This window comes from Anolis carolinensis, chromosome 1 (genome assembly GCF_035594765.1).
Source record: "Anolis carolinensis isolate JA03-04 chromosome 1, rAnoCar3.1.pri, whole genome shotgun sequence".
NCBI lineage: Eukaryota > Metazoa > Chordata > Lepidosauria > Squamata > Dactyloidae > Anolis > Anolis carolinensis.
Genome location: NC_085841.1, coordinates 229,515,524 through 229,543,357, shown reverse-complemented (window position 1 = coordinate 229,543,357; position 27,834 = coordinate 229,515,524). Strand labels below are relative to the sequence as shown.

Here is a 27,834-nt window from a genome sequence, read left to right as displayed (position 1 = left end):
AAAGAACCCTTGTATCTTTCCCAAAAAGATATCCCCTGTAGGCCTCGCCCTATAACTTCTCCAGGAACAGTAGCAGGGCACCATTCCTTCCTGTCAAATGTCAAAGATGCACTTCCACATCACACAGCCCACTATTACACTTTCTTTACTAATAAAAACAACAACATAAACTTTTTCTAAAACTTTTGCATTTCTTGTTTCATAACATACTGGAAGAAGCCATCCACGAACAAGCAAGCAGCCTGTCCGTTTATTAGAAAAACACTCCAGTATGATCCACTGGGGGAAAGAACATTTCAAAAATATATTGTGGAAAATCTGAAACCAAGCCAAGCCAAAAGTTAAAAGTTTTGAGCGGCAATCAGACTGAAGCACAATCGATCTGCCCTTCTCTAGAGCCAGGACGCAACTATGAAATGGAGGCGCTCATCCCGTTTATATAAACCCAGCTTGGGTAAGACACATGCAGCTAAAAAGCTATGCAGCTAAAAAGCCAATGCAATTCTAGGCTTTTTCATTAAAAGTATAATGTCTAAATGGAGGGAAGAAAGCCAAAAAAGTCAAGTTAAGTAAACAAAGGTAAAGGTAAAGGTTTTCCCCTGAAATTAAGTTTAGTCGTGTCCAACTCTTGTGGGTTGGTGCTCATCTCCATTTCTAAGCTGAAGAGCCGGCATTGTCCGTAGACTCCTCCTAGATCATGTGGCTGGCATGACTATATGGAGTGCCATTACCTTTCTGCCAGAGAGGTACCTATTGATCTACTCACATTTGCATGTTTTTGAACTGCTAGGTTGGCAGAAGCTGGGGCTAACAGCAGGAGCTTGCCCCATGCCCTGGATTTGAACTGTTGACTTTTCAGTCAGCAAGTCCAACAGCTCTGTGGTTTAACCTGCTGTGCCACCAGGGGCGCATTAACAAAGAGTTAATGAAATTGGCAAGATAAGCTTTTTGTATCTTCAGCTTCAGAAAATGAAACTCATCGAATATGACTGAGCCAGATGTTATATTGGACATCTGCATTACTAAAATTACACTACCATGCAGATAATATTTGCTGAATTTTCCCCATCTACATTACTATTAAAGGGGCAGGAGCCTTGCCTCATATTGTATCTAGGTCATCGGCAACAATATAACCCATCCCATTGGCAAAAAACTCCAGAATCCATACAAATTCTCTAGTCAGTAAGCTTTAGATAGGGGAGATAGCAAAATGTCAAAGAATAAAGGATAGGGGTAGGGGAAATCATTAAAAAGAGCATTAAAAAGACAATTGCGTAATTTAAATGTAAATGCTTTTAAAGCATCATGCTTGTGGCTTTGTCTATGAGAGAAAAATGTGCCGCTGGACTCCTAAACTAAGAAGGGGAGGGGAAAGGGCAGGATCAGAGTCCAAAGAGTTGAAAAAGAAAGTAAACAGACCAGTTGATAAAAAGGCAAGAAAATGTGGGGAGGTGAGTGGACTTTGCTGGAAAGCAGACAAGAGGAATCAGTTTTACATTTGTGAAGGTAAGAAATTGTGGGCTTTCATCTTAGAATTGCAAAGAAACTATACTGAAACCACTGAAGTGAAAGGAGAAGCTGAAAGGGGTCCCTAAGAAATTATTTTCTCCTCATTGCCTCCATGTTAACAAGTATGAGAGTAATGTAAACCCTCTCTCGTGGAGTTAATGCTCTGGGTTCTTAGTTGCACATGGAGACAACTTGTAATCCTCATCTGCAAACTTAGGATGACTGAAAGGACCAATGATTATGGGAAATGAATAGTTTTATTCTTGATGATCGCTGCAAGGAATAAGAATATTATTAAGGTTATTGGGATTGCTACCAAATGTACCATATACTAAAACAGCCAAAGTTAAAATACAGCTGAAATTAATAGTGAGTCACGAACTGTTTTTTTCTGTATTCAGCTCTCAAATCTTAGCCTCTCAAAAGACATTCCTTAATGACAATACAATTGATTCTCAATTTGGGTTGCTGTGAGTTTTCCAGGTTGTATGGCCATGTTCAGAAGCATTCTCTCTTGACGTTTCACCTACACCAGAGGTTCCTAACCTTTGGGCCTCCAGGTGTTTTAGACTTCAAATCCCAGAAATCCCAGCCAGATTACCAGCGGTTAGGAACTATGGGAGCTGAAGTCCAAAACACCTGGAGGCCCAAAGATAGGGAACCATTGGTCTGCATCTATGGCAGGCATCCTCAGAGGTTGTGGAAAATAGGCCAGTGGGTTTTATATATCTTTGGAATGTCCAGGGTGGGAGAAAGAATTATTGTCTCAGTTTGAGGCAATGGAGAATGTTGCAGTTGCCCACCTTGATTAGCATTGAATAGTGTGGCTTCTTCCTGCCTGGGGGAATTCTTTGTTGGGAGGTGTTACCTGTCCCTGATTAATTCCTGTCTGGAATTCCTCTGTTTTGTGAATATTTTTTCTTTATTTACTGTCCTAATTTAGAGGTTTTTTAAATACTGGTAGCCAGTTTTCTTTTTTCTTTTTTTGCTTTTTTAAGGCCTCCTCCTTTCTGTTGAAATTGTCCACATGGTTGTGGATTTAAATGGCTTCTCTGTGTAATCTGACATGGTGGTTGTTAGAGTGGTCTAGCATTCCTGTGTTTTCAAATAATATGCTATGTTATGTGCTCTGTTATGGTTGACTTCTCTGGTTGGGTTAGTCTGCAGTAGGGTTGGGCTCCAATCCCATTTCATCTGTTTCATTTGTGGTTTTGTACCATTACGTCCATTTGGAATGCACGGAATGGTACAACTCCACGGGAACAAATGAAACAGTGAAACAAATGGCAGAGGAGAACGATAGCCATTTGCCTCTGTTGATTTTCATCACTTGGCTGTAAACCCTGGCTTGCAGGGCCTTCAGCCAAGCACTGGGTGCTTGATGCTTGTAAGCACTGCCTGCCGGGCCTATGAGCATCGAGCGCTCAATGTAGGCCCACCTTACAGGGCCTACAGTCGAGCACTGAGTGCTCGATGGCATGTAGGCCCTGGCTGCCAGACCTACCATTGAGTGCTCTATGTAGGCCCAGCTCGCAGGGCATGGTGCTTTGCTGCCCAGGGCCTGAATTTTTTTTTCAGACCATGCACAAAAAAGCCCATTTGTATGGGCGCCCATTCCAGTCAGCGATGAACGGAAACAGAAATGGGGCCATACGAATTGAACAAATAGAAACAGTAAGTAATTTTATACAAATGCACAACCCTAGTCTGCAGCACCTTTCCTGTTCCTTCATTTGGTGGTCCCTATGTAGACTTGTCCACAGCTGCATGGTGTACGGTAGACTCCTGCAGAGGTGAGAGGATCCCTCTTGTCCTTTGATAAATGTAGCATTTGTTGATTTTTTTTAGTGGATCTGTAGATAGTTTGTAGGTTGTGTTTCTTAATCAGCTTACCTATGTGGTCAGTGCTTCCCTTGATGTATGGTAAGAACACTTTTCCTCCGGGTGGATCTTTGTCTTTACTCTTTTGACTTGTTCTTGACCTTGCAGCTCTTCTGATGTCTGTGGTGGAGTCTCCATTGGCCTGTAGAGACCAGTTTAGGTGGTTTATCACATTGTGCCATTTATCTTCTTAACTACAGCTGCTTATGAATAAATTGCCTACCTTGGGCTATGGGTATTTGCTGTAAAACCATGTGCATTTGAATTCCAAAGTATGGACAACTAGTTGTGTAGATTCACTCAAGTGTAATGTTTTGTTTTATTTATTTTTTCTAAACACATCACTCAGTGTGTTGATTTGGCCCTGGTCAAAAGCCCACATATTTTAACTTACTCTTCTAATCAATTCAAACATGGTGGTAGTCATGTCCAACCCCCCCCCCCCCCAACCCAACCCTTAATTTGTTAGATGCAATTTAGGAGTGAAATATCTCTAATCTTTCTTTTAGCAAACATAGGTGAGGTGTTTTCGAGATACTTAGTGAAATAGCTTCTTGGAATTCTCAAACCAATCAGCAGCTGAAAGATAGTTGTCTTTCCTCTGCTAAAGAAAGGTGCACACTGTAAATGCTGTCCACTAGGGCCCCATCTAGACTGCTATATAATGCAGTTTGAACTGGAGAATATGGCAGTGTAGCTTCATATAATTCAGTTCAATGCATTTCAATCTGCATTATATGAGTCCACACCAGTGGTTCTCAACCTGGGAGTCCCCAGGTGTTCTGGCTTCCAATTCCCAGAAAGCCTAGCCAGTTTACCAGCGGTTAGGATTTCTGGGAGTTGAAGGCCAAAATATCTGGGGACCCACAGGTTGAGAACCAATAGTGTGGACTCATATAATGCAGATTGAAATGCATTGAACTGGATTATATGAAGGACACTGCCATATTCTCAAGTTCAATCTGCATTATAATGACTGTGTCCCATGTACATTGAGCCTAAGTTTCTGCTTGCATTATGCACTGACTGAAACTTTCACCTAGATCTTTTTCCTCCATAAAATTAAAGATGATTTAACTGATACAAAGGAATACAAAGGAATGCTGAAACTAAGACAAGTCAAACACGCATTCTGGACTTTAAGAGAGCTGACTTCCAAAAAATGAAGGAATTACTGAGCGGCATTCCATGGACGCCGATATTAAAAAACAAGGGAGTTAAGGATGGATGGGAGTTTTTCAAAAGTGAAATACTCAAGGCGCAAATGCAAACAGTGCCAACAAAGAAGAAAAATAAGACAAGTGCAAAGAAGCCAGAATGGATGTCCAAAGAACTTCTAACTGAGCTAAAGCTCAAAAGTGACATGCACAAGAAGTGGAAAAGGGGAGAAATCACCAAAGAAGAATTCAAACGTATAGCCAACACCTGTAGGGAAAAGGTTCGCAAGGCTAAAGCGCAAAATGAGCTCAGGCTTGCCAGGGACATAAAAAACAACAAAAAAGGCTTTTTTGCTTACGTTGGTAGAAAAAGGAAGAAAAAGGAGGCGATAGGGCCATTGCAAGGAGAAGATGGGGTGATGGCGACAGGGGACAGGGAAAAGGCAGAACTACTTAATGCCTTCTTTGCCTCGGTCTTCTCAGAAAAAGAAAGCCATCTTCAACCTCAGCAACACGGAATGGACGAAGGATTGGGGGAAATCCAACCCCAAATAGGGAAACAAGTTGTCCAGGAACACTTGGCCTCTCTAAACGAATTCAAGTCCCCAGGGCCAGATCAGCTACACCCAAGAGTACTGAAGGAACTAGCGGAAGTTATTTCAGAACCACTGGCAATTATCTTTGAGAGTTCTTGGAGAACGGGAGAAGTCCCAGCAGATTGGAGGAGGGCGAATGTGGTCCCTATCTTCAAGAAGGGAAAAAAGAACGACCCAAACAATTACCGTCCGGTCAGCCTCACATCAATACCAGGCAAAATTCTGGAAAAGATCATTAAGGAAGTGGTCTGCGAACACTTAGAAACAAATGCGGTCATTGCTAATAGTCAACACGGATTTACCAAAAACAAGTCATGCCAGACTAATCTGATCTCTTTTTTCGATAGAGTTACGAGTTGGGTCGATACAGGGAATGCTGTGGATGTAGCCTACCTGGATTTCAGTAAGGCCTTCGACAAAGTCCCCCACGACCTTCTGGCAAGGAAACTAGTAAAATGTGGGCTAGACAAAACGACGGTCAGGTGGATCTGTAATTGGCTAAGCGAACGAACCCAAAGGGTGCTCACCAATGCGTCGTCTTCATCATGGAAAGAAGTGACAAGTGGAGTGCCGCAGGGCTCCGTCCTGGGCCCGGTTCTGTTCAACATCTTTATTAACGACTTAGACGAAGGGTTAGAAGGCACGATCATCAAGTTTGCAGACGACACAAAACTGGGAGGGATAGCTAACACTCCAGAAGACAGGAGCAGAATTCAAAACGATCTTGACAGACTAGAGAGATGGGCCAAAACTAACAAAATGAAGTTCAACAGGGACAAATGCAAGATACTTCACTTCGGCAGAAAAAATGGAAATCAAAGATACAGAATGGGGGACGCCTGGCTTGACAGCAGTGTGTGCGAAAAAGACCTTGGCGTCCTCGTGGACAACAAGTTAAACATGAGCCAACAATGTGATGCGGCTGCTAAAAAAGCCAATGGGATTCTGGCCTGCATCAATAGGGGAATAGCGTCTAGATCCAGGGAAGTTATGCTCCCCCTCTATTCTGCCTTGGTCAGACCACACCTGGAATACTGTGTCCAATTTTGGGCACCACAGTTGAAGGGAGATGTTGACAAGCTGGAAAGCGTCCAGAGGAGGGCGACTAAAATGATTAAGGGTCTGGAGAACAAGCCCTATGAGGAGCGGCTTAAAGAGCTGGGCATGTTTAGCCTGCAGAAGAGAAGGCTGAGAGGAGACATGATAGCCATGTACAAATATGTGAAGGGAAGTCATAAGGAAGAGGGAGCAAGCTTGTTTTCTGCTGCCCTGCAGACTAGGACACGGAACAATGGCTTCAAACTACAGGAAAGGAGATTCCACCTGAACATCAGGAAGAACTTCCTCACTGTGAGAGCTGTTCGACAGTGGAACTCTCTCCCCGGGGCTGTGGTGGAGGCTCCTTCCTTGGAGGCTTTTAAGCAGAGGCTGGATGGCCATCTGTCGGGGGTGCTTTGAATGCGATTTCCTGCTTCTTAGCAGGGGGTTGGACTAGATGGCCCATGTGGTCTCTTCCAACTCTACTATTCTATGATTCTATGATTCTATGATTCTATGATGCCTAATGTTTGGACACTGAGAAGGGAGAAGACATTATCTCTGCCTTTCTCATGGGAAAGAGCAGCATGGGGTTGAGTTTCACCTAGTGGCTGGTGCTGAGTCTCAATCTTGGTATGACAAGGTGCTGAAAGCTTCTGCCTGCCTCTCTGTTGCATGGGGGAGAAAATGGTAGGGAGAGTATAGATTTATTCAAATTGTCTCTAAGACCCCTAAACAAACCCCTAAATGAACCCCTTCTCATATCATGCATGCTGTGGGGTGCATCATTTCATCACCAAAGTGAGTGTTGCAATCAGATTAGTCAGGTCCAACTATTGGTACAATATAACTGCAGGCAACATTTTAAGTTATTTCTCCAATATTGTCCAATCATGCCTTTTGGGGAAATCAAGCTGTATTTGGAAGTATATCATCAGCACTATTGGCACTGATGGAGACAGAATAACTCTTGCAATTATATTTAGGCCCAGGTGAATGGCCAATAAAACTTGGAAAGTGGACACACAGTGCTCTTTCTTTAATTAACAGAAGCAATTAATTAACCATTACTCCTTAATTTAATTATTAATCAATTTGGAGTTTTTAAATGCAAAAAGTAAAAGAAACAGCTGGTCCCTTTGCAGAGTTCATGGTGAATGTCACTTGGCCAGTCATCAGCTATTACCAATAATAAAATTGATGAATGGCTGATTGTTAATTCATTACTTACATTGCTACAGTTTGAATTAACTTTTAAAGAGCCGTCACCTAGCCAAGTTCAACATGTACATGTTCAGTAAAGTTCTAAAACTGACCATGGTGTCCATCAAAGCTATATGCTATATGGGCCAACACACATTTTGATGCTTCAAATGTTAACCCTTGTTCTGGTTATATTTGACTTGCTAATTCCAATAGTGGTGTCAGTTTCCCCCTATTTGTTCTAGCTTTTAGAATACAGAACATATGCCATCTACCAGTTGCCATGTGCTCGTCCATACAAAACCATGAAATTAGAGCTGAAGCAGTCTATCCAATGCACTTTCCTGAATCAATAACCCAGATAACCCCAGGGACAGGTCTAAAGAACAAGATTTTTGTTGTTGCTGTTGGGCTGTATTATTGATGTGACTCTCCAAATAATTTCTGACTCATGGCAACCCTAAGGCAAACCTATCACAGGCTTTTCTTGGCAAGATTTGTTCAGAAAGGCTTTGCCTTTGCCTTCCTCTGAGATTGAGAGCACATGACTTGCTCAAGGTCACCCAATGGGTTTCCAGAGATTTGAACCCTGGTCTGTAGAATTGTAGTTGTCCTGTATATATCTGATAAATGCAGGAGCAGACTTGGATCTGAATATGTTTCAGAGGGAATTCTTTATGTCGCTGAGAACTTTTAGGAAATTATTGCTTAGTTTTTTACATTGTCATATTTTGCAAGGAAATAGTTGTCTCCTGGGTTACCCAGAGTCATACAGTGAAGTGTCGACCTTGAACTGTCTTTAAGCCTGTGTTTGCCCATTTTCAATTGAGCCTAGCAGTCAAAAAACTTCCAGATCCTTTAGATAGCATCTGTGAATCAAGGAGCTAAAAAGCCTAAAGATTGCTCAAGCTTCAAAACACAAGTTTCAATGTGTTGATGCACCTGCTATTTTCGGGAGCGCAGATTGTCGAAACAATAATGTTGCCTGCAGCTTTTTGCAAGTGTGAATGGAATTTGTTGCTGTTGTTGGATCAGTGGAAGAACACAGAAGTTGCTGATATAGCTTTATAGGGAAAGTGTGGTATTTAAAACTAATGGCTTTAGGGCTACAGCAGTATGCTGCCTGAAAAAATGCTAGAACTGAGGACTTCTAACTTTTTGCTTACGGTCCCGAACATTTCACTTTTAAGAGCTTGCAGTCTGTAGCTCAGCAGACATAACTAACTTCACTTCAGTAGACTAACTTCACATCAGATACATGGCATGGAATCTAAATTGCAATATTTCTCTCTTCTCATTTTCAGGGTAAGAAATGAATAACTTGAAAATGGATCTGTCATCCCATGGCTCACCAGTAACCATTATAGAAAACATTGCCTCCCAGCTAGAATGCAGTACCTTGGACAGGAAAGTTGCTCTGTATTTAGATGAAGAAGATGAACTGAAATATCTCCAAGAACGTTTCCATATTCCTAAAGTGAAGGATCTGCCTCCAAGTAAGAATTGCAATTACAACAAGGGAGGCTTTGCATTTTCTTGCATGTGTTTATCCTAAAACTGTGGGAATCATTGCCACTTAAAGGATAAATGGGGCACTTGCAAGTGCATATCTGAACACAGCGTGTCTCTGCAATTGCTAAATCAGTATCTTAAGTTGAAAGCTTTATGTTCTCATACCATACTGAATAAAATGGAAGAATACAATACAGCACTCATGTAGTGCTTATGCTGTCACTCCTCTTCTTTGAACTATATGGTGACTGATTGAAAATTATAGACAGGAATGTTTCTTTTTACTGGATTTGAGCTACCTTGCCTCCCAAGTACTTCTTGCTCAAAGAAGCAGTCATTTGGGATGTGCATAAAAGAGTTGCATTATCAGTTTTTAAAATAAGGATGGAATCACCCAGGAAAGTGTCTGGCATAAGGCCTATGTGGAATGAGTAGTTGTTGCATGTTGTACCCATTACCTTTCTGGTTATATAAGGGATGGTTTAAATTCCTATATAGTTAGCCCTTCACATTCACTGTGGTTAGGGGCACTGAACCCTCGCAAAAGTGAAAAATCACGAATGTTATTTTTTAACCTGTGAAAACACTTCTCTAGAAATCTATGAGTTGATCATAGAATCAAGATGTAGAGACTGCAATGTCCATAGAGTTGTGCTGGAGGACTTAGAGATTTCTCGAGAAAACATTCAATCAAATGTGTTGTCGAAGGCTTTAATGGCCGAAATCACTGGGTTGCTGTGTGTTTTCCAGGCTGTATGGCCATGTTCTAGAAGCATTCTCTCCTGATGTTTTGCCCACATCTATGGCAGGCATCCTCAGAGGTTGTGAGCTATTCAATGAAATCTGTGAACAATCAAATCTGCAAAAGTCAAGTTCAAAAATGTGGCGAGCCAACTGTGTACTGCTTATTGAATCTAAAGAATTCAGTTGATTAACCATTCCAAGTTATAAATAAAAATAGGAAGATCAATTAAAGCAGTGGCTATAGTTGCCTGGACAACTGTTGATTAAATAATAATTGCAGCATTCAACATTATGAGTGAGAAAGAGTTATCCATCTATTAAGATAGCACATTGTTTATAACAGAAGTCCATTCTATGTTACAAGAAAGATTCCTGTGATTTCACAAAATGCTGAGGATACCAATGAATTAAAATAATATTTGAAAATGTTTGAAAAATGATCAACCCCACCCAAATGTTGAAAAACACTGACAAAAAATTCCTAAACTGGCAATAATCTTTATAGATATGGAAATAGCTTAACTGTCTAAATGTATTTTCCCCTGTGAACCACCTCAGAGATTAAGATCATCTCGGGATGCTCTGTTCTCAGTCCTGCCTGCTTTGCAAGCGCAACTGGTGGGGACAAGAGACAGGGCCTTCTCAGTGGTGGCCCCTCTGCTGTGGAGCTCTCTTCCTAGCTACATTATATCAGCCACCTCCCTCCTAGCCTTCAGAAGGAAAGTAAAAACCTGGCTCTGGGATGAGGCTTTTGGAGAATAATGTAGTGCAACAATAGATTCAGAATATGTACAATGACTACAGAACGGTCTTGGACTACGATTTCTGGATGGCATGATTTTAATATTGAATGTAATGTTTTGTAATGTAATGTTTTAAATGTTTAACATGTATTAATTTTAATTTATTTTTAAGTTTCATGTTTTGGATGTGTTTTAAAGCATTGTATAATTGCCATATGTAAACCATCTTGAGTCACCTTCAGAGTGGAGAAAGACAGGGTAGAAATGGGATAAATAAAATAATAAATATAAAATAAATAATCATTCTATGCAAAAGTTTTGCATTCTTTTTGCAGACAAAACAGCAAAAAATGTGTTTTCCTTCAGAGAAATTGCTGTAATTGGGGAGTTCTTCTCGATAAAATTCACAGATGATTGATTTTCACAGAAAACAACATATTAGTATTGTTTATATAGAATATGATGTCTTCTGCATAAACTAAGCCCTTGCAACACTGTATGCAGAGTAACTCATAAACTGGGAAATCAAAATCTGTGGTTTTCAAAAACAGTCTTGCAGTGGAAAGAAAATTTCTAAAATTACTTGTTCCTTTTTTCAAGAAGAATATTATTAAACCACTACATCCCCACCAGTGCTCCATGCAGTCATGCTGGCCACATGACCTGGAGATGTCTATAGACAACGCCGGCTCTTCGGCTTAGAAATGGAGATGAGCACCAACCCCCAGAGTCAGACACGACTGGACTTAACCTCAGGGGAAACCTTTACCTTTACCTTACATCCCCACCTATGAGATGACATATGCTGTAGCTATTGCATATATAATCTAAATTGTTGTTGTTGTTGTTGTTGTTGTTATTATTATTGGACTATCAAGTGTAGGAGGCACTATACAATAAAACAAACAAAACCAGTGGGTTCTGCCTGTGTTGTAAAATTCATAATGATTGCTTTATTTATGTGCATAAAAACACATACAATACATCCACTGTATCCACTGACAAAGTACAACCTCATGAGGCATTTTCTAGGTCCTCCAGTGCAACTCTATTGTATTATTGAGCCAGAAAACCTTCATTTCAATAGGGTTTACTGTTTTTTGTGACTTCAGATATCCAAGTGAATTACAGAAACGTATTTCTCATGAATCATTGGTGATCCCTCATCTCTGAGTATGATTACCTTCCAAGTGTAGGGTCTTGGCGGAGGGTTTGTAGGTGACTGTAGAGACCTATTCCTGTGAATAGGGCTGCCACATTATATATGCAGCATTAATTACAGTAAGCAAATAACAATGAAAACTCATCCAGTGTTTTAGATAACTTGAGCAGACATGTTGCTTAGACTAGAAGAGACACTATTTCATGATCTTCCAAAGACTTATATGTCAGGAAAATCAGGCATCTCTGTGATCACATCTTCCCCTATGAGCCAGTGCGGACCTTGAGATCTTCCGGGGAGGCTCTTCTCACGCTCCCACCACTGTCTCAAGTGCGGCTGGTGGGGACGAGGGAACGAACCTTCTCGGCAGTGGCCCCCCGGCTCTGGAATGCATTGCCAAAAGAGATCAGGCAATCCCCTACATTATCCAGTTTCCGTAAGGAACTGAAGACCTGGTGGTGTCGGCAGGTTTTTCACTAATTACATTGGAATACCGCCGATTTCTGGGCCTGAATATATTGCACAATATTTCTCTAACTTAAAATGATACATTTTAATATATTGGGTTTATGGTTCCTGTCCCCTTGATCAGGTCATGTAAGTGTTATTTATTTCTATAATTGTATTTTTACTTTGCTTAATAATGTGTTATTATGTTTGTTATGTAATGTTTGTGTTGTTTTTATGATTGGAAACCGCCCTGAGTCCCATCCGGGAGATAGGGCGGTATATAAATAAAGTTTTTATTATTATTATTATTATTATTATTATTATTATTATTATTATTATTATTATCTCTATTCGTGCAGAGTCAGAGAAAGAAGGAGAAACTTACAAAAGTCATCTTCTTCAAAGTTGATTCCAACAAATCCACAAGGCTTGCTTAAGTTGAACTTCTCATGAGAACCTGTTAATGTATATGTTAATAAAGACTTTGATGGTGTCTGTTCTTTAGCACAAGGGTCAATCTGGCCATGAGGTTTATAATCAGTAATCACTTCTTGTTTTAAAATAATTATCCCCATCATCCATTTATGAATTATCTTCAAATCAGCACTTTATTAATGATGTTTCAGAATTATTCATTAACTTGTATATAAAGAGCAGCTGGAAAATCTTGTTTGCATTCTGACTTTGAAAAATCTTCTACCAATATATTGTATGGTGGGCATTTTGCTCTGAAAATTTGAAGATTTAGAACTGTATGGGTGAAGCAATGAGTGGCACTCTTTTGCTGCATTAGAAAAACTGACAGCATTATTATTATTTACCATCAAAATTCAGGTAGTTGCAATCAATGTTAGCAGGTTGATAGAAAAACTTGAGTGTTTTTAAAGATTTCCAGCACTACTCACAGCACATATTTTGCACCAAGAATCAATCCAAATAAAACAAAAATTGTCTTCTTATTCTTTTACTTGCAATGCACCCCATGCTGTGTTGGCACTGTATGAATTAAAGACAATAATAATGGTTCCCATGATGATCATGACCATTACCATTATCCTAACACAGATAAAAGGGAACCTTCCTCCTCTGTCAGAGCCTTACAAAGAGGATACAAAAGGGCATCTGTGATATATGTATGTGCAAAGCATAGCAGGGGTCAGTGCTAAACCAGTGATAGCTCTCGGGAATGAATGTGATCACTACTAGCCTTAAGGGAATACTTTTGATTACTGCCAACTTTTGCTTTCCTAAACTTTTTCTTCAGTGTTTCCTGACCTTCCCATTCAAAACCCTAGACTCAATGAACTCCCATTCATTTCTAGAAAATGTCTCATTTCCATAGCTTTAAATTCATACTGAAACTAATAGACAGCCCTTGCTTTTCCCCTCATTTTCCCCCAGAAAATTCTTCAAGCATGCATTGCTCTTATGTTGTGCTTCTAAAGTATCAAGACATATATTGACTATTTTTAGTTTTTTTATTGAGACCCTGAAATGATTAATACATTAGAGGTTTTATGTAGCTGCACATTTTGTTTCAAAATCCATGTTATTCATGAATATGATATGAGCCTTATTGATTTGTAGGCCTCTGTAAATTCTGTTAGATCAACATGCAGTACTAAGTATGTCAAGTTTGGTCCATATTTGTCTCTACATTCATACACACACATCAGATCAATCCTGAATAACAAAATATGTTGTCTTATCAGAAATTTAAGATGAATCAGAATACTTGTTTCTGATTAGCAAAGTGCTAGCCCAGATTTTTCACTAGAGTAGTGTAAATGTGTTTTTGCATAATAATAACATGGACATTGATCCTACCAATGGTGAGAGTGAGAGATATGGACTGCAATTGTGTATGTGTATGGTTGCCTGTTGAGTTGTCTGTTGAGTTATGTTGACCCCATGAATTTCATAGTGTTTTCTTAAGTACAGAATAACTAGATGTGGTTTTTGCCAGTTCCTTCCTCTGAAATATAGTGGGTCCTTAGTATCCATTGGGGTTTGGTTAGAGGACCCTCTGTGGATATAAAAAAAAATCATGGTTGCTCATGTCCAACAGTGGTGTAGTAAAACGTTGTCTCTGATTTAAAATGGCAAAATCAAGGCACACTTTTTTATTTTTTATTTTTTTTCTGTGTATGATTCAATTCATAGATACAGAATCTATGGATTCAGAGGGCCAACAGTAAAGCCTACTTATGATTCTTTAGCTGCCTCTCGGTCAAGTGTTAACCAAAGGTGACTTCACTTGGCTACGAAGATCAGATAGGGGCCAGGCCTTAAATATTTTATACTTAGGTAAAGTAAAGGTTTTCCCCTGATGTTAAGTCCAGTCAAGTCTGACTCTGGGGGTTGGTGCTCATCTCCATTTCTAAGCCGAAGAGCCGGCGTTGTCCATAGACACCTCCAAGGTCGTGTGGCCAGCATGACTGCATGACTCCATTACCTTCCCGCCGGAGCGGTACCTATTGATCTACTCACATTGGCATGTTTTCGAACTGCTAGGTTGGCAGAAGCTGGAGCTAACAGCGGCCGCTCACGCCGCTCCCGGGGTTGAACCTGGGACCTTAAGATGTAAAAATACTCATATAAATGTCCATAATCCAAGACTGCTCATCTCCTCCTACCCCTTCCCTCTTTGCCCAGTTCTCTTCTCAAGATCCAATTATCAATTCTAGCCAGTCAAATTAAATACTTCTGGACTGAACACTTCTGGACTGCAGAACTATTTCCAATAGATTGCAACAAAAATGAATGCCACCTAGTATTTTCATTTTGTTGGTTTGCTTTATGGGCATGAATTTGGGCAAGAAGTACAAAAAGGTCCTGGAATTGTCTACCACTTTCATCTTATCTGTGAAAACAGGGATGATGCCCTCCTAATCTAGTAGTAGCTGTACCCCTCCTCTCCCTAGATGAAGTGCACTTCAGTTACATTTGCTTAATGAATCTCCCCATAGAAGCTCTGACTCTTTTACCTCAACACCCAAGAAGTTGAATCCTAGTGTCAAAAGTACTTGAACTTTTTAGATAGCTCTTTTAACATTTCATCTAAAAACTGGAGCAGCTCATAGACAAGGAAGATGTCCATGACCACTGCTTGTCTGTTCAGAGATAAGCCCCCTTGGAGCTCCATAGGAACTACTCCTCCTGTCATTGGGCTTGGTGTGGGCTTCATAGTGCCCAGTAACTTGGAAAAAATGTCCCAACTTTTCCATTAATTGATGGACTTTTATATGACAGCAGCGGATCTGATGAGATGACCGAACCAAGTCCACTGGTTAGGAATGGGATCAGATAGTAAAACAAAGCACTCAAGAGGGAAGTTTCTTTGCCCCTCAACTGGGACCTTAGCCACTTAAACAGCTGTATAAAATCCACATTGAACTAGATTATATGGCAATGTGGATTCTGATAACCCAGTTCAAAGCAAATATTGTGGATTATCTGCCTTGATATTCCCAGTAATATGGCTGTGTGGAAAGGCCCCTAAAGGAATCACCTCAGGTTGTTTTCACAGGAGACTGCATTGTACATCTTTTTCCCACCCTGTCCTGTGCTGCCCTGCCATCTTCCAGCATCCAAAAACTAACTTTTTCCAGTCTTCTGGAATTGAAGCTGCCCACTCTGATGTTCCTCCTGGTATTACATATCATTCTTCAAAACTCAGATTCTCGAGTTAATATTCTTTCTTTTTCACACTCCGTCTTCCCTTCTTTGTTTCCCTTCTCCCTCCATCCTCATTGAAACAAACAACAGGAAACAAAATGATCATTTACATAAACCAATACTTTACGTGAGATTTTTGTTTGGTTTGGTTAGTCTACCACACTTTAAGAGGCAGTTTGACTGATGGAATTGTTTTATGTCAGCTTACTGGTGGCACTTAACAAAACACCAGTCTTGGGCTTTCAGCAATGTATCAGCTAAATAAAGCCAAGTTTAATAAGGAAAAACAGAATATATAACAAAGGAAGAGCCCCAATCAACCACCTAATCTTGTATTTGTATATTCTATGTGAATAATCAATACATTTTGGAATCATTAAAACTTGAGCGGCTTTGTAACTTTATATACTACCATGGGCTATAAAAAGTAATAAGCAACATGTCCAAAAGAATTAATTATTCTTACAAATCAACTTAATAATGATCATTTCTCTTCTGTAATTCCAGCAATTAAACAATGGCATGAATCAGCTGTATAAATAAGGATACATTTCATAGTTGCTTCCAAAGTCTCAATATTTCACATGTTCTCTACGAATGAACTCTTCAGGGTTGTTGTGTGTTTTCCAGGCTGTATGGCCGTGTTTCAGAATTACATACCTCACAACCTCTGAGGATGCCTGCCATAGATGTGGGCAAAACGTCAGGAGAGAATACTTCTGGAACATGGCCATACAGCCTGGAAACACACACAATAACCCTGTGATCCCAGCCATGAAAGCCTTTGACAACACAATGAACTCTTCTCCTGCCTCTCATCAATGAGTCCACAAACCTTACCAGAACCAGGAGTTGGGAGGAGCTTGAGTGGATGGCCTATCTCACCATCTCCTTCTACACTGGGAAAAGACTATGACTATAGGCAAGAGAATGCCCTGTGAGAAAAATAACACTTTGCCAATTTCATGTCATGGTAGTCCTTCAGAGTTTACAGGAGTTAGTGGGTGCATTTATCTTAGAGAAGCTATATCTTCGATTAAGGAGAGGAGCCACTTTGAAGAGGACAGCTTTTATAGCTGAATCCAGGAGTTAAGGAAACCAGATGTGTTGCAAGGATCATGGACATGTTTCAGTACACAGTACAGTACATTGCAGTCAAAAATGATTTAATCTAGATGCTTACAGCATCATGCTGTTTGCTTACACTGAGCATATATTTCTCAGACTTACTCATGCTTACTGTTCTAGTCTACAAGGGGACATTTAGTTAATAATTCAAAGACATCAGAACTAGATATTTGATAAACTTATAATTGAAAACGTCTTTTTATAACATTTTTATTCTCTTTGCTATTTCTCTATTTTAGAAGCAATAATATGCTAACTCCTGTGCTGGTCTATGATCAAAATAAATGATTTGATTTGATTATATGCTATATATATATATATATATATATATATATATAGAGAGAGAGAGAGAGAGAGAGAGAGAGAGAGAGAGAGAGAGAGAGAGAGAGAGAGGAAGAGCTTCATGGGGAGATGAATGAAAATTTGTTCCCAGACTGTTTGTGGATATCTCTGAATCCAGTTTATAGCTTTAAGACAAAATCAATATATTGTTGGAAAATCAAGCCCCATGTGGTAACTGTGAGGCAATACTTTGCATTTTGGTTTACCAGATCTTGCTTAACATAGATACTCATTATATTTATTCTGTGTAGATGGCAATATTAAAATCTAGAAACAAATTTTTGAACTAAAGGAACTGTTCAGCAGCGGAACTCTCTGCCCTGGAGTGTGGTGGAGGCTCCTTCTCTGGAGACCTTTAAGCAGAGGCTGGATGGTCATCTGTTGGGGATACTTTGAATGCAATTTTCCGGCTTCTTGGCTGTTGGTTGGACTCGATGGCCCACAAGTCTCTTCTAACTCTATGATTCTAGGAAAGACCTCTTCAGTCAAAATTCAAGTGAACAACCTAAAACAAGCAATTTTCTTTGTGCTTAATGCTTAAAGCCAACCTGATGAACTTTGTCTCAACCAGAGTGATAGAACTTTAAAGAATGGGCGTTGATCCTGTATATGTTGAACCTAAAACCTTTTTTCCGTGAACTCCGTGGATTTTACCTGAGATGCCAATTAGAGAAAAATGCAAGGCAAATCTTTTATTAAGTCCATATTAACCTGTGCTGTTAAATTCCAACTTGTGGCAGGTTAGAAACTCATTATATTGTCTATCTTTTCCCAAACTGTGCTAAAAAAGAATTTTCATGCAGTGACCGGCATGAACATGAGCCTTGTGGGACAATATTAACAGAACTAGCCACTTCCAAGAATCTGCCATTGAAACAGAACATTCAGAGAAGCAATACCAAACATTATCAAACATCCAGAATCTAATTACATCTATTTTTTTTAAGTTTTCTTCAGTGCAAGCTAGAGTTTTAAAACCAGCAGGGGTAAATATAATTTGCATGGTGTGTACAAGTATGAGTGATCTGACTTGACATTTATCTCTGCACCAAATGGATCCAAGGTGTCTTACTCCTCAAACTGAAAGAGATAATCCAAAATCTTTATATATTTACATAAAACACTATATAGAAGTATTGTCTTGAAAGTAGGCTAGAACACATCCCATAAAAGGTGTGATATTTAAAAAGTGATGGGGGATGGGAGGGAAGCTTACAGTGATGCCTTCACCTCATTTTCAACATCAACATTTTGTTGACAGCTTGCAATAAATAATCATGACATAAATCAAGGGAGAAGCTGCCAAAAGACTTATCGCATGCCACCTTATTCTGCAGTGTTGGGTAAAAGATTCCATATAGTCAACAGTGAAATAAGGAAAGCAAACACAGTAGACTTGCTTTCGACAGGCTCTGTCATCCCAGTTCTACTGTATCACTCCAATAGATAAGTGTGTATTCAGCTACCTAGATCAGCTTTGTCAATTGAAAAAGATTTTTCTGCCTTGAATATCTTCCCAGTGTGTGTAGAAGTGAATGGTATAACAGATATTCTGCTCTTCCTCGTTTGCTTGTATTTTGTACCAATTCCAGTGTATAAATTCTCATCACACCTTTCATTTCCTTTCCCATAAAATTATGATAATTATGGTTTGGTAGCAACATTGGTAGGGTCATGTTGCTGGGGCAAGCTTTAAAAGGGGATTTCTCCTAATGCTATTGCTCTTAGATCCTTTAATGGTGATACTGTAATGCACAAGTGTAAATGGAAGCCAATAATAAGTTTTTTTGCCAAATCCCATGTGTTGTTGTGTGCTTTCAAATAATTTCCAATTTATGGCAACTCTAAGACAAACCTAGTACAGAGTTTCTTGGCAATATTTGTTCAGAGGAGGGTTGACTTTACATTTCTTTGAGACTTTTCCAATAGTTCAGTGGATTTCTCTGACTGAATGGAGATTTAAATGCTAGTCTTCCATCATCATAGGCCATATACAATCCAGATTATCTGCTTTGAACAGATTTATATGGCAATGCAGATTCATATAATCCAGTTCAAAGCATGTGGATTATCTACTTTGATAATATGGGTTGTATGGCAGTGTAGAAGGGGCTGTAGTCCAACATGCAAACCATCGTATCAGAATGGCCCCTGCACTTCCACACAGCAGAAAAGTCCGCTTTGAACCACGTTTAAAAATCCCAGGTCAGGGTGAACTATAGTCTGCACACCAGCAGCAAAAGCCTGTGCTTTTGTGGCTGGGTGCCCAGATGTCCTTCCAGGAGAACACCCAGTCCCCCTAACCTCCTCCGTTAACCCATTTAAAAAGCATCGAAAAAATAAAATAACTTACCTGGCCGGAATTTCCTTTCTTCCCACCATCTCTTGGCTCTTAGGAATGATTCGCCAAGAGAGGGGGAGGCAGGAGCAATTTTCCTCCTCCACCTTCTTCTGGGGCATCACTCCTAAGCACCAGGAGAGGTCCAGCAGAAGGGAAAAGCCAGCCTGATAAGTTATTTTATGTTTCATGCTTTTTAAAGGGGTTTGTGGAGGGGGTTAGATCCCTCTTGTGTTTTCCAGGCTGATTCAGCCCAGATAAATATGAGATGGCTATGTGGACAGCCCATTCAGCAGTCCCAGTTCTGTTTGTCCAGTCCAAACAGTGGCCATAGTGGGTTTGTCCCACACCTTCCAGGAAGGCGCACAACAAACCCACTAACAAATAATCTTGCCACAAAGCAGAGTTTTCCTGCTCCTGTGGATCTGTGTGGTGAAAGTATTTGGGATTTCATGGGGTGTTGTTTGGATGCGCTCCACGAATATCCAGGAGCTAGCACATTTTCCACGCTGTGTGGATCTGCCCTGAGTTAAAAGGAGTACAATCTCTCAACTCAAGATGAAAGTAAGAATGGGTGCTCCTGGTATTAAACATTGTTCCTTTTTTCTGTGAAGTGCATGTGGAACTGCTTGAGTTTCCATCAAATAGGGGGCCTATTCCATTAACATTTTACATTGCTCCTCCCATGTTTTGCTTACAATACTGGTCTGTAGCCATAGAAGTCTAGTCCATCTCAGAAAAATAACTTTGCTTCCATACTACTCAATTTTAGAAAAAAAATGACCTTTTTCCACAGGCATTATAGAATGGAGGCTATTGTCTGCCAATCGTCTGAGTTGCTCCTGCAGAATTCTGGGAAATGTAATTCAGGACAGAGCCTTTGGAATTCTCAGCTAGAGAGGTCCTCGGCATCCCTAAACTACATTTCCCAGAATTCTGCAGGAGCAACTCAGACGATTGGCCTCTGTTTTATAATGCTGGTGGGAAAATGTCCAAACACAATTTACGAAAGTTTCAAAGTCATGTTTATTTCAGTCATATTTAAATATCTGTGCATTTTCATGGAAGTTAAGTACTGAGTATGGAAGAACAGGTTGCTCTAAAAATCTGAAAGTATGTGGTCTACAAAAGGAAAATTACATTGAATGGATTATCCTTGGATGGTGCTCCCTCAAAGGTGAAACAGAGAACAGATAAGAATATACCTAATAGCTGTTCTAATGCTTACTTAGAATTTAAGGAATTATGGTACTATTCCAAGATCTATAGGCTTGCTTCCTCCAATCTCAGTTAGATTCTGTTATTCTCCTTTAGGATAACAAAGACTTGCGAAGAGAACCAATTTCGAAGTGTGAATAATATTTACACCTCTGTTATTGCTCATTTTAAAAAGGAAGCTGATGAAAAACAGGGAAAGCTTCCGTAATAAAGATTTGATTGAAACTGCTGTTGTGATTTAAGTTGCTTTTTAGAAAAAAACAAAACCCAACTCCTTTAAAGCTTTAATTAAGAAGTTATCTTTGTCATTGCTTACTTCTGGCAAGATTAGTGGTTGAGTTCAAAGTAGCGTCACAAAACCTAGTCTGAAGAGCTTAGAGTTATTTAATCTGTTTTCTTACGGCTTTAAAACCAAATTGCCTTGGCCAAATGTAAACTAATTATTACGTCTTATTTATATAATAAGTGTTTTATGTAAATTTTAATATGTTTGCTCAAGTTGACAACTTGTACACATTGTGGCACAAGTTATCAAAGGTTGATAGATGTAAAAATGTGCTCTTTCCACAAATGGAACACTATCCCTTATGACCTGTAATAGAACACAGCAGTATATGGAAGGAAAGGTGATGAAAAAGGCTAATCACTTCTCTTGACCTCTGATTTACGGATTTGGTATCTTGCTATTTTCTCTATTGAGTGGAAAACATTTTCAACAGCTATCTCGCTCTGTGCAAAGGATACTTGGCTGCCTACATTTCATCATGGCAACATGATAAAAGTAGAAAGAAACACTTAAATTTTAATATACTTACTTCCAACATAGGGAATGGGCTAATCCTTTGTTATTAGCCATCAAAAAGGTTGCACAAAATATATGTATTAATTACATTTCTAGGGACTTTAGACTATAAAGTAATCCATCTGCACATCTTTTTTCTTCTCTTCTCCTTAGCTGTTGCTGCTGTTTATATAGAATTACAGTCCCTTCAAGAAAAAGACTGGTTTTACCTGCTTATATGTGCATCAGCATTTCAGTTCTCCGTGCTCTTAGTTTGACCTTTTAATAATAAACTCTGAAATTACCTTTTAAAAAGCCAATGAAAAGTATAGATCTGACGAGTCCTGGAAGAACCTTAAACTGATATTTTACTGCTGGCGGTACAGTTCATAGCAATCTTCCATCTTGTTTCACCATGCAGATGGACACAGAATAGCTAGGTGAAACTTGAAGTATCCCATGACTTAGGGAGCTTGTCTTTATGTATATAGTTTTCTGTTTTACCCTAGATATTGTGCCACTTCCATGTGATATGTAATTTCCAGAGAATGTTTGAGTATTTGCTGATTTTTCTTTGACTGTTTATACAATATATAGTATGACCTCATTTCCTGTGACTGTAGTATTAATGCAGTTCAACACCACATAGATTAATGTTATGGAATCATGGGAAATATAGTTTTATAAGGCATTTAGTCTTATCTGCCAAAACGTGCTGATGCCTCACCAAGTGACCAGGTGACAGTCGCATTGACGAAAAACAACAGGAAAAACTCAACCGCTATCAGGACCTCAAGATTGAACTTCAAAGACTCTGGCAGAAACCAGTGCAGGTGGTCCCGGTGGTGATCGGCACATTGGGTGCCATGCCAAAAGATCTCAGCCGGCATTTGGAAACAATAGACATTGACAAAATTACGATCTGCCAACTGCAAAAGGCCACCCTACTGGGATCTGCGCGCATCATCCCAAAATACATCACACAGTCCTAGACACTTGGGAAGTGTTCGACTTGTGATTTTGTGAAACGAAATCCAGCATATCTATCTTGTTTGCTGTGTCATACAATAAAAATAAAAATAATAGTAATAATAATAATAATAACCCCCCCCCCCCCCCCCGCAGGTGCCACCTTGACGTGGTGGGTGGGCTTAGCTGCTCCAATGATGACTGAGGGCTGTGCTGGCGGTAGTGTAACTACCGGCAGGTCCAACCAAGCCAGAGAGGCCTCAGCTGAGGAGCACAACCAAGAGCACCTAACCCATTAGCATTATGGAGAATCAAACCCAAACGAAGTCTATACTGGCTCGGTCGTCGCCCAGGATAAAAAGGACCGCAGTGGATGCTGCTGATTCTGGACATCCATTGACAAGTGGGCTACGGAATCATCAAAACCCAAATGAACAGTCACAGAAGCGGCAAAAATATACAATGCCAGAAAACCGCACAGATGAAAAACAACAGGAAAAATTCAGCCGCTATCAGGACCTCAAGATTGAGCTTCAAAGACTCTGGCAGAAACCAGTGCAGGTGGTCCCGGTGGTGATGGGCACACTGGGTGCTGTGCCAAAAGATCTCAGCCGGCATTTGGAAACAATAGACATTGACAAAATCACCATCTGCCAACTGCAAAAGGCCACCCTACTGGGATCTGCACACATCATCAGAAAATACATCACACAGTCCTAGACACTTGGGAAGTGTTCGACTTGTGGTTTTGCGAAACGAAATCCAGCATGTCTATCTTGTTTGCTGTGCCATACAATGTCGTTGTGTTGATAATAATAATAATAATAATAATAATAATAATAATAATAATAAACAAAAATTTTATGCATATGCCTCTTTTTTCCCTCATGGGGAGAATTCCATAGCATTGTGTTAAAGTGGTGTCAAACTGCACTAGTTCTACAGTGTACATACAGCCTAGGTCCTCCAGTGCTATTCTATGGTATGCTTCTGGCTCAAGTATAATACAAATATAGGATTCACTATTACACATGCTTTCAGGTATCCATAGGGTGTCTTGGAACATATCCCCCATACATATGGGGATTATGCTGTACTGTATTCAACTTTTAGATCATTCCTGAATGTTACAGAGCGTTGATAAACATTCCAAATGCATATTGGACATTTGAGAATGATATGGAACTTCTCCAAAATGCAGCCTTACTCTTGCTAGTTAATTCCTCTGATATATAGCCTACAACACCTGATATTCCTTAGGAGTAAACTGTACTCTCCTGTTTGCTTGTACTGAATGTCTATTTCAGGAATATAAGTTGATGGTAGTCAAGTTTTGGTTCATCAGCTATGAATGTAATTTTCAATGTAGAAGGAATGAGTGTTTTTAAAGGCCCTTTTTATTTATTTTTTTCCCCTTCAGCCAACCCAGCTTTAGTGAAAGAAAATGACAACTGCATCTACTTTGCTGGAAACTCTCTTGGACTTCAGCCAAAGAAAATCAAAATGTACTTGGATGAAGAACTTGACAAATGGGCTAAAATGTGAGTGGTGCCTATTGGCGTAGATAACTGAAAGTGCTTTTTGAGGGCTAGAAAAGCAATTGCTTTATCTGGAAGATCAGACTCAGTAGGAGAACGTTTTGTTAAAATGTGGAATTTGATACTACCAGTATGTTGATGACACTCATATTTCCTTTGCCTTGTCATTGGAGTCACTTGGGTCTATCAAGATGTTGGATAAATGCCTGGTTGCTGTAATGGGCTGGATACAAGCCAGTAAAACGAAACTAAGCCCTGAAAAGATGGTGGCTTTAAAAACGGATGGCTCCAGAACAGGAAAGGGATAAGTAATCTGCTTTGAAAACAGTCATTTTTCCTAAAGGAGTAAACATATAGCATGGAAGAACTCCTGGATCCACCTCTCTGTCACTGGAAGTTATGGGCAACATGCCTAGTGTGAGGTTTGACCTGTTTGCTACCTACAATCTTTATGGGCCCTTGGCATTGATCCACTGGTGATTTTGTCATCTTTTCTAATTACAGCCATTCTTGTACTTGTAGCATCTTGATTAGACTACTTCAATGTGCTGTATGTGGAGCTGCCTTTAAAAAGATAGAGGCTGCAACTAGTGTTATATGGTTGATAGAAACATTTTACATTATTACCAATATCTGTATCTCTATCTATTTATCTATCTATCTATCTATCTATCTATCTATCTATCTATCTATCTATCATCTATCTATCTATCTCCATAATAAAAGTGAAAACCCATATGTGTGTATGTGGCATGGGTGTCTGTTCACACAGACAGCCTCCGGCCTCCACAAACAGGCTATAGTTACTAGTGCTATGGACCCCCCAAGTCACTCCCGTCCACTGACATTGCGGTTACAGTGAGCGCCATGAACATGTGGCCCCAACCCCTGCCAATGTCCTCCTCAAACACTATGGCCCACCACCCAAGGAATGCTTTCATTTGGGGACCATTTCATCCTAGATTTTGCATTTTCCTCCACCACAGGCAGGCATCCCAGGGTTCTCCATTGGTGTGGAATTTGCCTGATCCCGCCTACTGCCCTTCCCTTTCAAATCTGTCTGCATAACAAACACAGCATAACTGAGCAGCAACTAAACTTACTGGAGGAGTTTGGGGGATTGACTCCACATGGTGTAAGTTGTAGTTCATCCTGCATCAAGTCAGAGCACTGTGACTCCTACTGGGGAATGTAGAGGAGTTGTAGTTCATCTGCACCCAGAACGCTATGAACCCAAACAATGATGGCTCTGGACCAAACTTGCCATGCATACCCAATATGCCCAGATTTGAATGCTGGTGGGTTTGGAGGGGAATTGGCCTGGACATTTGGGGGTTGTAGGTACTGGGATGTATAGTTCACCTGCAATTGAACCCCACCGATGATGGACGAGGACCAAACTTCGCACACAGAGCCCCCATAACCATCAGAACATATTGGACAAGTTTGAGGGAAAGGGAGTTATAGTTCATCTGCATCCAGAGAAACAGTGACCCCCACCAACAATGGACCAGGACCAAACTTCGAACAGAGAAGCCTCATCACCAACTGAACATACTGCAGAGGTTTGTGGGAATGGACCTTCAATCTGGGAGTTGTAGTTCACCCACATTCAAAGAGCACTGAACTCAGCCAAAGCCGGCCCTAGGTATTTTTCAAGTGTAGGCGAACAGAATTTTGGAGCCCCCCCAAAAAAACCAATCACTGAAAAATAAAAGCATTGGATAAGCGAAAATGTTTGATAATAAGGAGGGATTAAGGAAAAGCCTATTAAACATCAGATTACATTAAGATTTTGCAAATTAAGCACTAAAACACCATGTTTTACAACAAATCAACAGAAAAAGCAGTTCAATACCTTGCGGAGGCAGGCTGCAGAAGACAGGAGTTGCCTGGATGGCGTCCCCAACAAAATGGCGCCACAGGCAACTGCCTAGTTGGCCTGGTGGTTGAACCACCTCTGAACCCAGCCAACGATGGATCTGGACTAAACTTGGTAAACAGAACCAAAATGGCCAACTTTGAATACTGGCAGGTTTGCAGAGAATTGACCCACAATTCTGGAAATTTTAGTTCACCCACTCCTAACTGAGAATACCTAACATTCAAAGACAAACAGTGCCTTTTATCAAATGACCCAGGCACCACTGTGTCCCCAAGCTAGTAATACAATAATAATAATAAAACTTTATTTATATCCCGCCTCCATCTCCCAGAGGGACTTGGGGCAGCCCACAAAACACTCAAGGTGTGACACAAAATACAAATACAACAAGTGCAAAACAAAACATAGGCAATACAAAATATCCTTCCAGTTCAAATTCATGGTGCTAGTGATAGCATTTAAAGACATAAATATGATTGGTACCCTGCCTAGGTACTAAAATCTATTAGAGGGCCCTCCTTTTTCCCACCAAAGGGAGCAATATATTGCAGCAGGAAGTTAAGTAGGGTAATCTCTGGTTAGTACATGGATGGGAAAATGATGGCAGTGGCCTGGGAGACTTGTTCTTTAAGGTGGTGCTGACATTTCCTCCTTTGTCATCAATTCACCCATCATATTAAAATCTATAATTTTGGCTTCAAACGTTCCTGTTGACTTATAAATTGACTTATGAAGTTGACTTATAAATCAGTCTTGAACTATCCTTGTTGAATTTGAACAAGAGATGTAAATATTAGGCTTGCTCAAATAATTCGTTTTCCCCGTTACCCGTTATTAATTCGTTATTTTCGTTTGTTTTGAAGCAATATAGAACCTTGGTTGTCCACACGCCTGGATATCACGGTTTCGAACCGCGGTTGGCCGTTTTCCGTTATGGCGCCTTTTTTTTCGTTTTTAAAAAATGCTTTTGCAAATCACCCAAACTTGTTTAATGGCACTGGGGCAACCTAGCGTGTTGTTGGCACCTTGTGGCCAATCAGAGAGCACGTTAAACAAGGGGGAGGGGCTGGTAGGACGTCCTGAATGAAAAGAGCCTGCACTCAGCCTCGTGGCTCATTCGCACCGGGATTCTGAAGAGGGTGGAAGGGAGTTTGGGCAGGCAGGCAGGCAGGAAACTTTGCTGCGTCACAGCCTCCTTGGCTGTTTTCTAGAGCTGAGCTAGGCTACAGAAGACCGGGAGAAAAGTTTGGGTGGGTGAGTTTGGGAGGTGTGGGGAAACTGTTGGGTGTTGGGTGTTGCTTTTATAATTTTTTGCAAAGGGCCTGTGGGTGTTTTTTTCCTCACGAGATTGGCGTTTTCAATTTTCCCACACGGCCAGCAATTATTCTGCTGCGCCTTTTTTTCTTCTAAAGGGTTTTTGGAAACAAGGGAGCCTGGTGATTTGGCCCTTGCCTCATGCAGGGCTGTTTTTCTCCGTGCCAGGGTCTCTGAATAAAAAGCCAACTTTGCCAAAAAGAATTGCACCTCCCATTAGTCCTTGGCAGAACTAAAAAACCTCCTTTTTGGGAAACAAGGGACCCACTTTTGCCCTTTCATTGCTCAAACAGGGCAGTCTGTCCGTTAAAGGGTCGCTTTCTGTGTATCAAAAGCCAACTTTGCCAAAAAGAATTGCACCTCCCATTAGTCCTTGAGAGAACTAAAAAACCTCCTTTTTGGGAAACAAGGGACCCACTTTTGCCCTTTCACTGCTCAAACAGGGCAGTCTCTCCGTTAAAGGGTCGCTTTCTGTGTATCAGAAGCCAACTTTGCCAAAAAGAATTGCACCTCCCATTAGTCTTTGAGAAAACTAAAAAACCTCCTTTTTGGGAAACAAGGGACCCACTTTTGCCCTTTCATTGCTCAAACAGGGCAGTCTGTCTGTTAAAGGGTCGCTTTCTGTGTATCAAAAGCCAAATTTGC

The 27,834-nt window shown here is 40.3% G+C and overlaps 1 protein-coding gene across 1 annotated transcript in view; it reads left to right on the top strand.

The window, feature by feature from the left end:
- Window positions 1-1,372: 1,372 nt before the first annotated feature.
- Window positions 1,373-27,834, top strand: part of kynu (kynureninase) — a 146,886-nt gene continuing 120,424 nt past the window's right edge. The window contains exons 1-3 of the mRNA XM_003215097.4: window positions 1,373-1,509; window positions 8,692-8,883; window positions 23,873-23,993. Coding sequence (XP_003215145.2) covers window positions 8,700-8,883; window positions 23,873-23,993 — 305 coding nt within the window. The 5' untranslated portion in view covers window positions 1,373-1,509; window positions 8,692-8,699. The remainder of the gene's footprint in view (window positions 1,510-8,691; window positions 8,884-23,872; window positions 23,994-27,834) is intronic.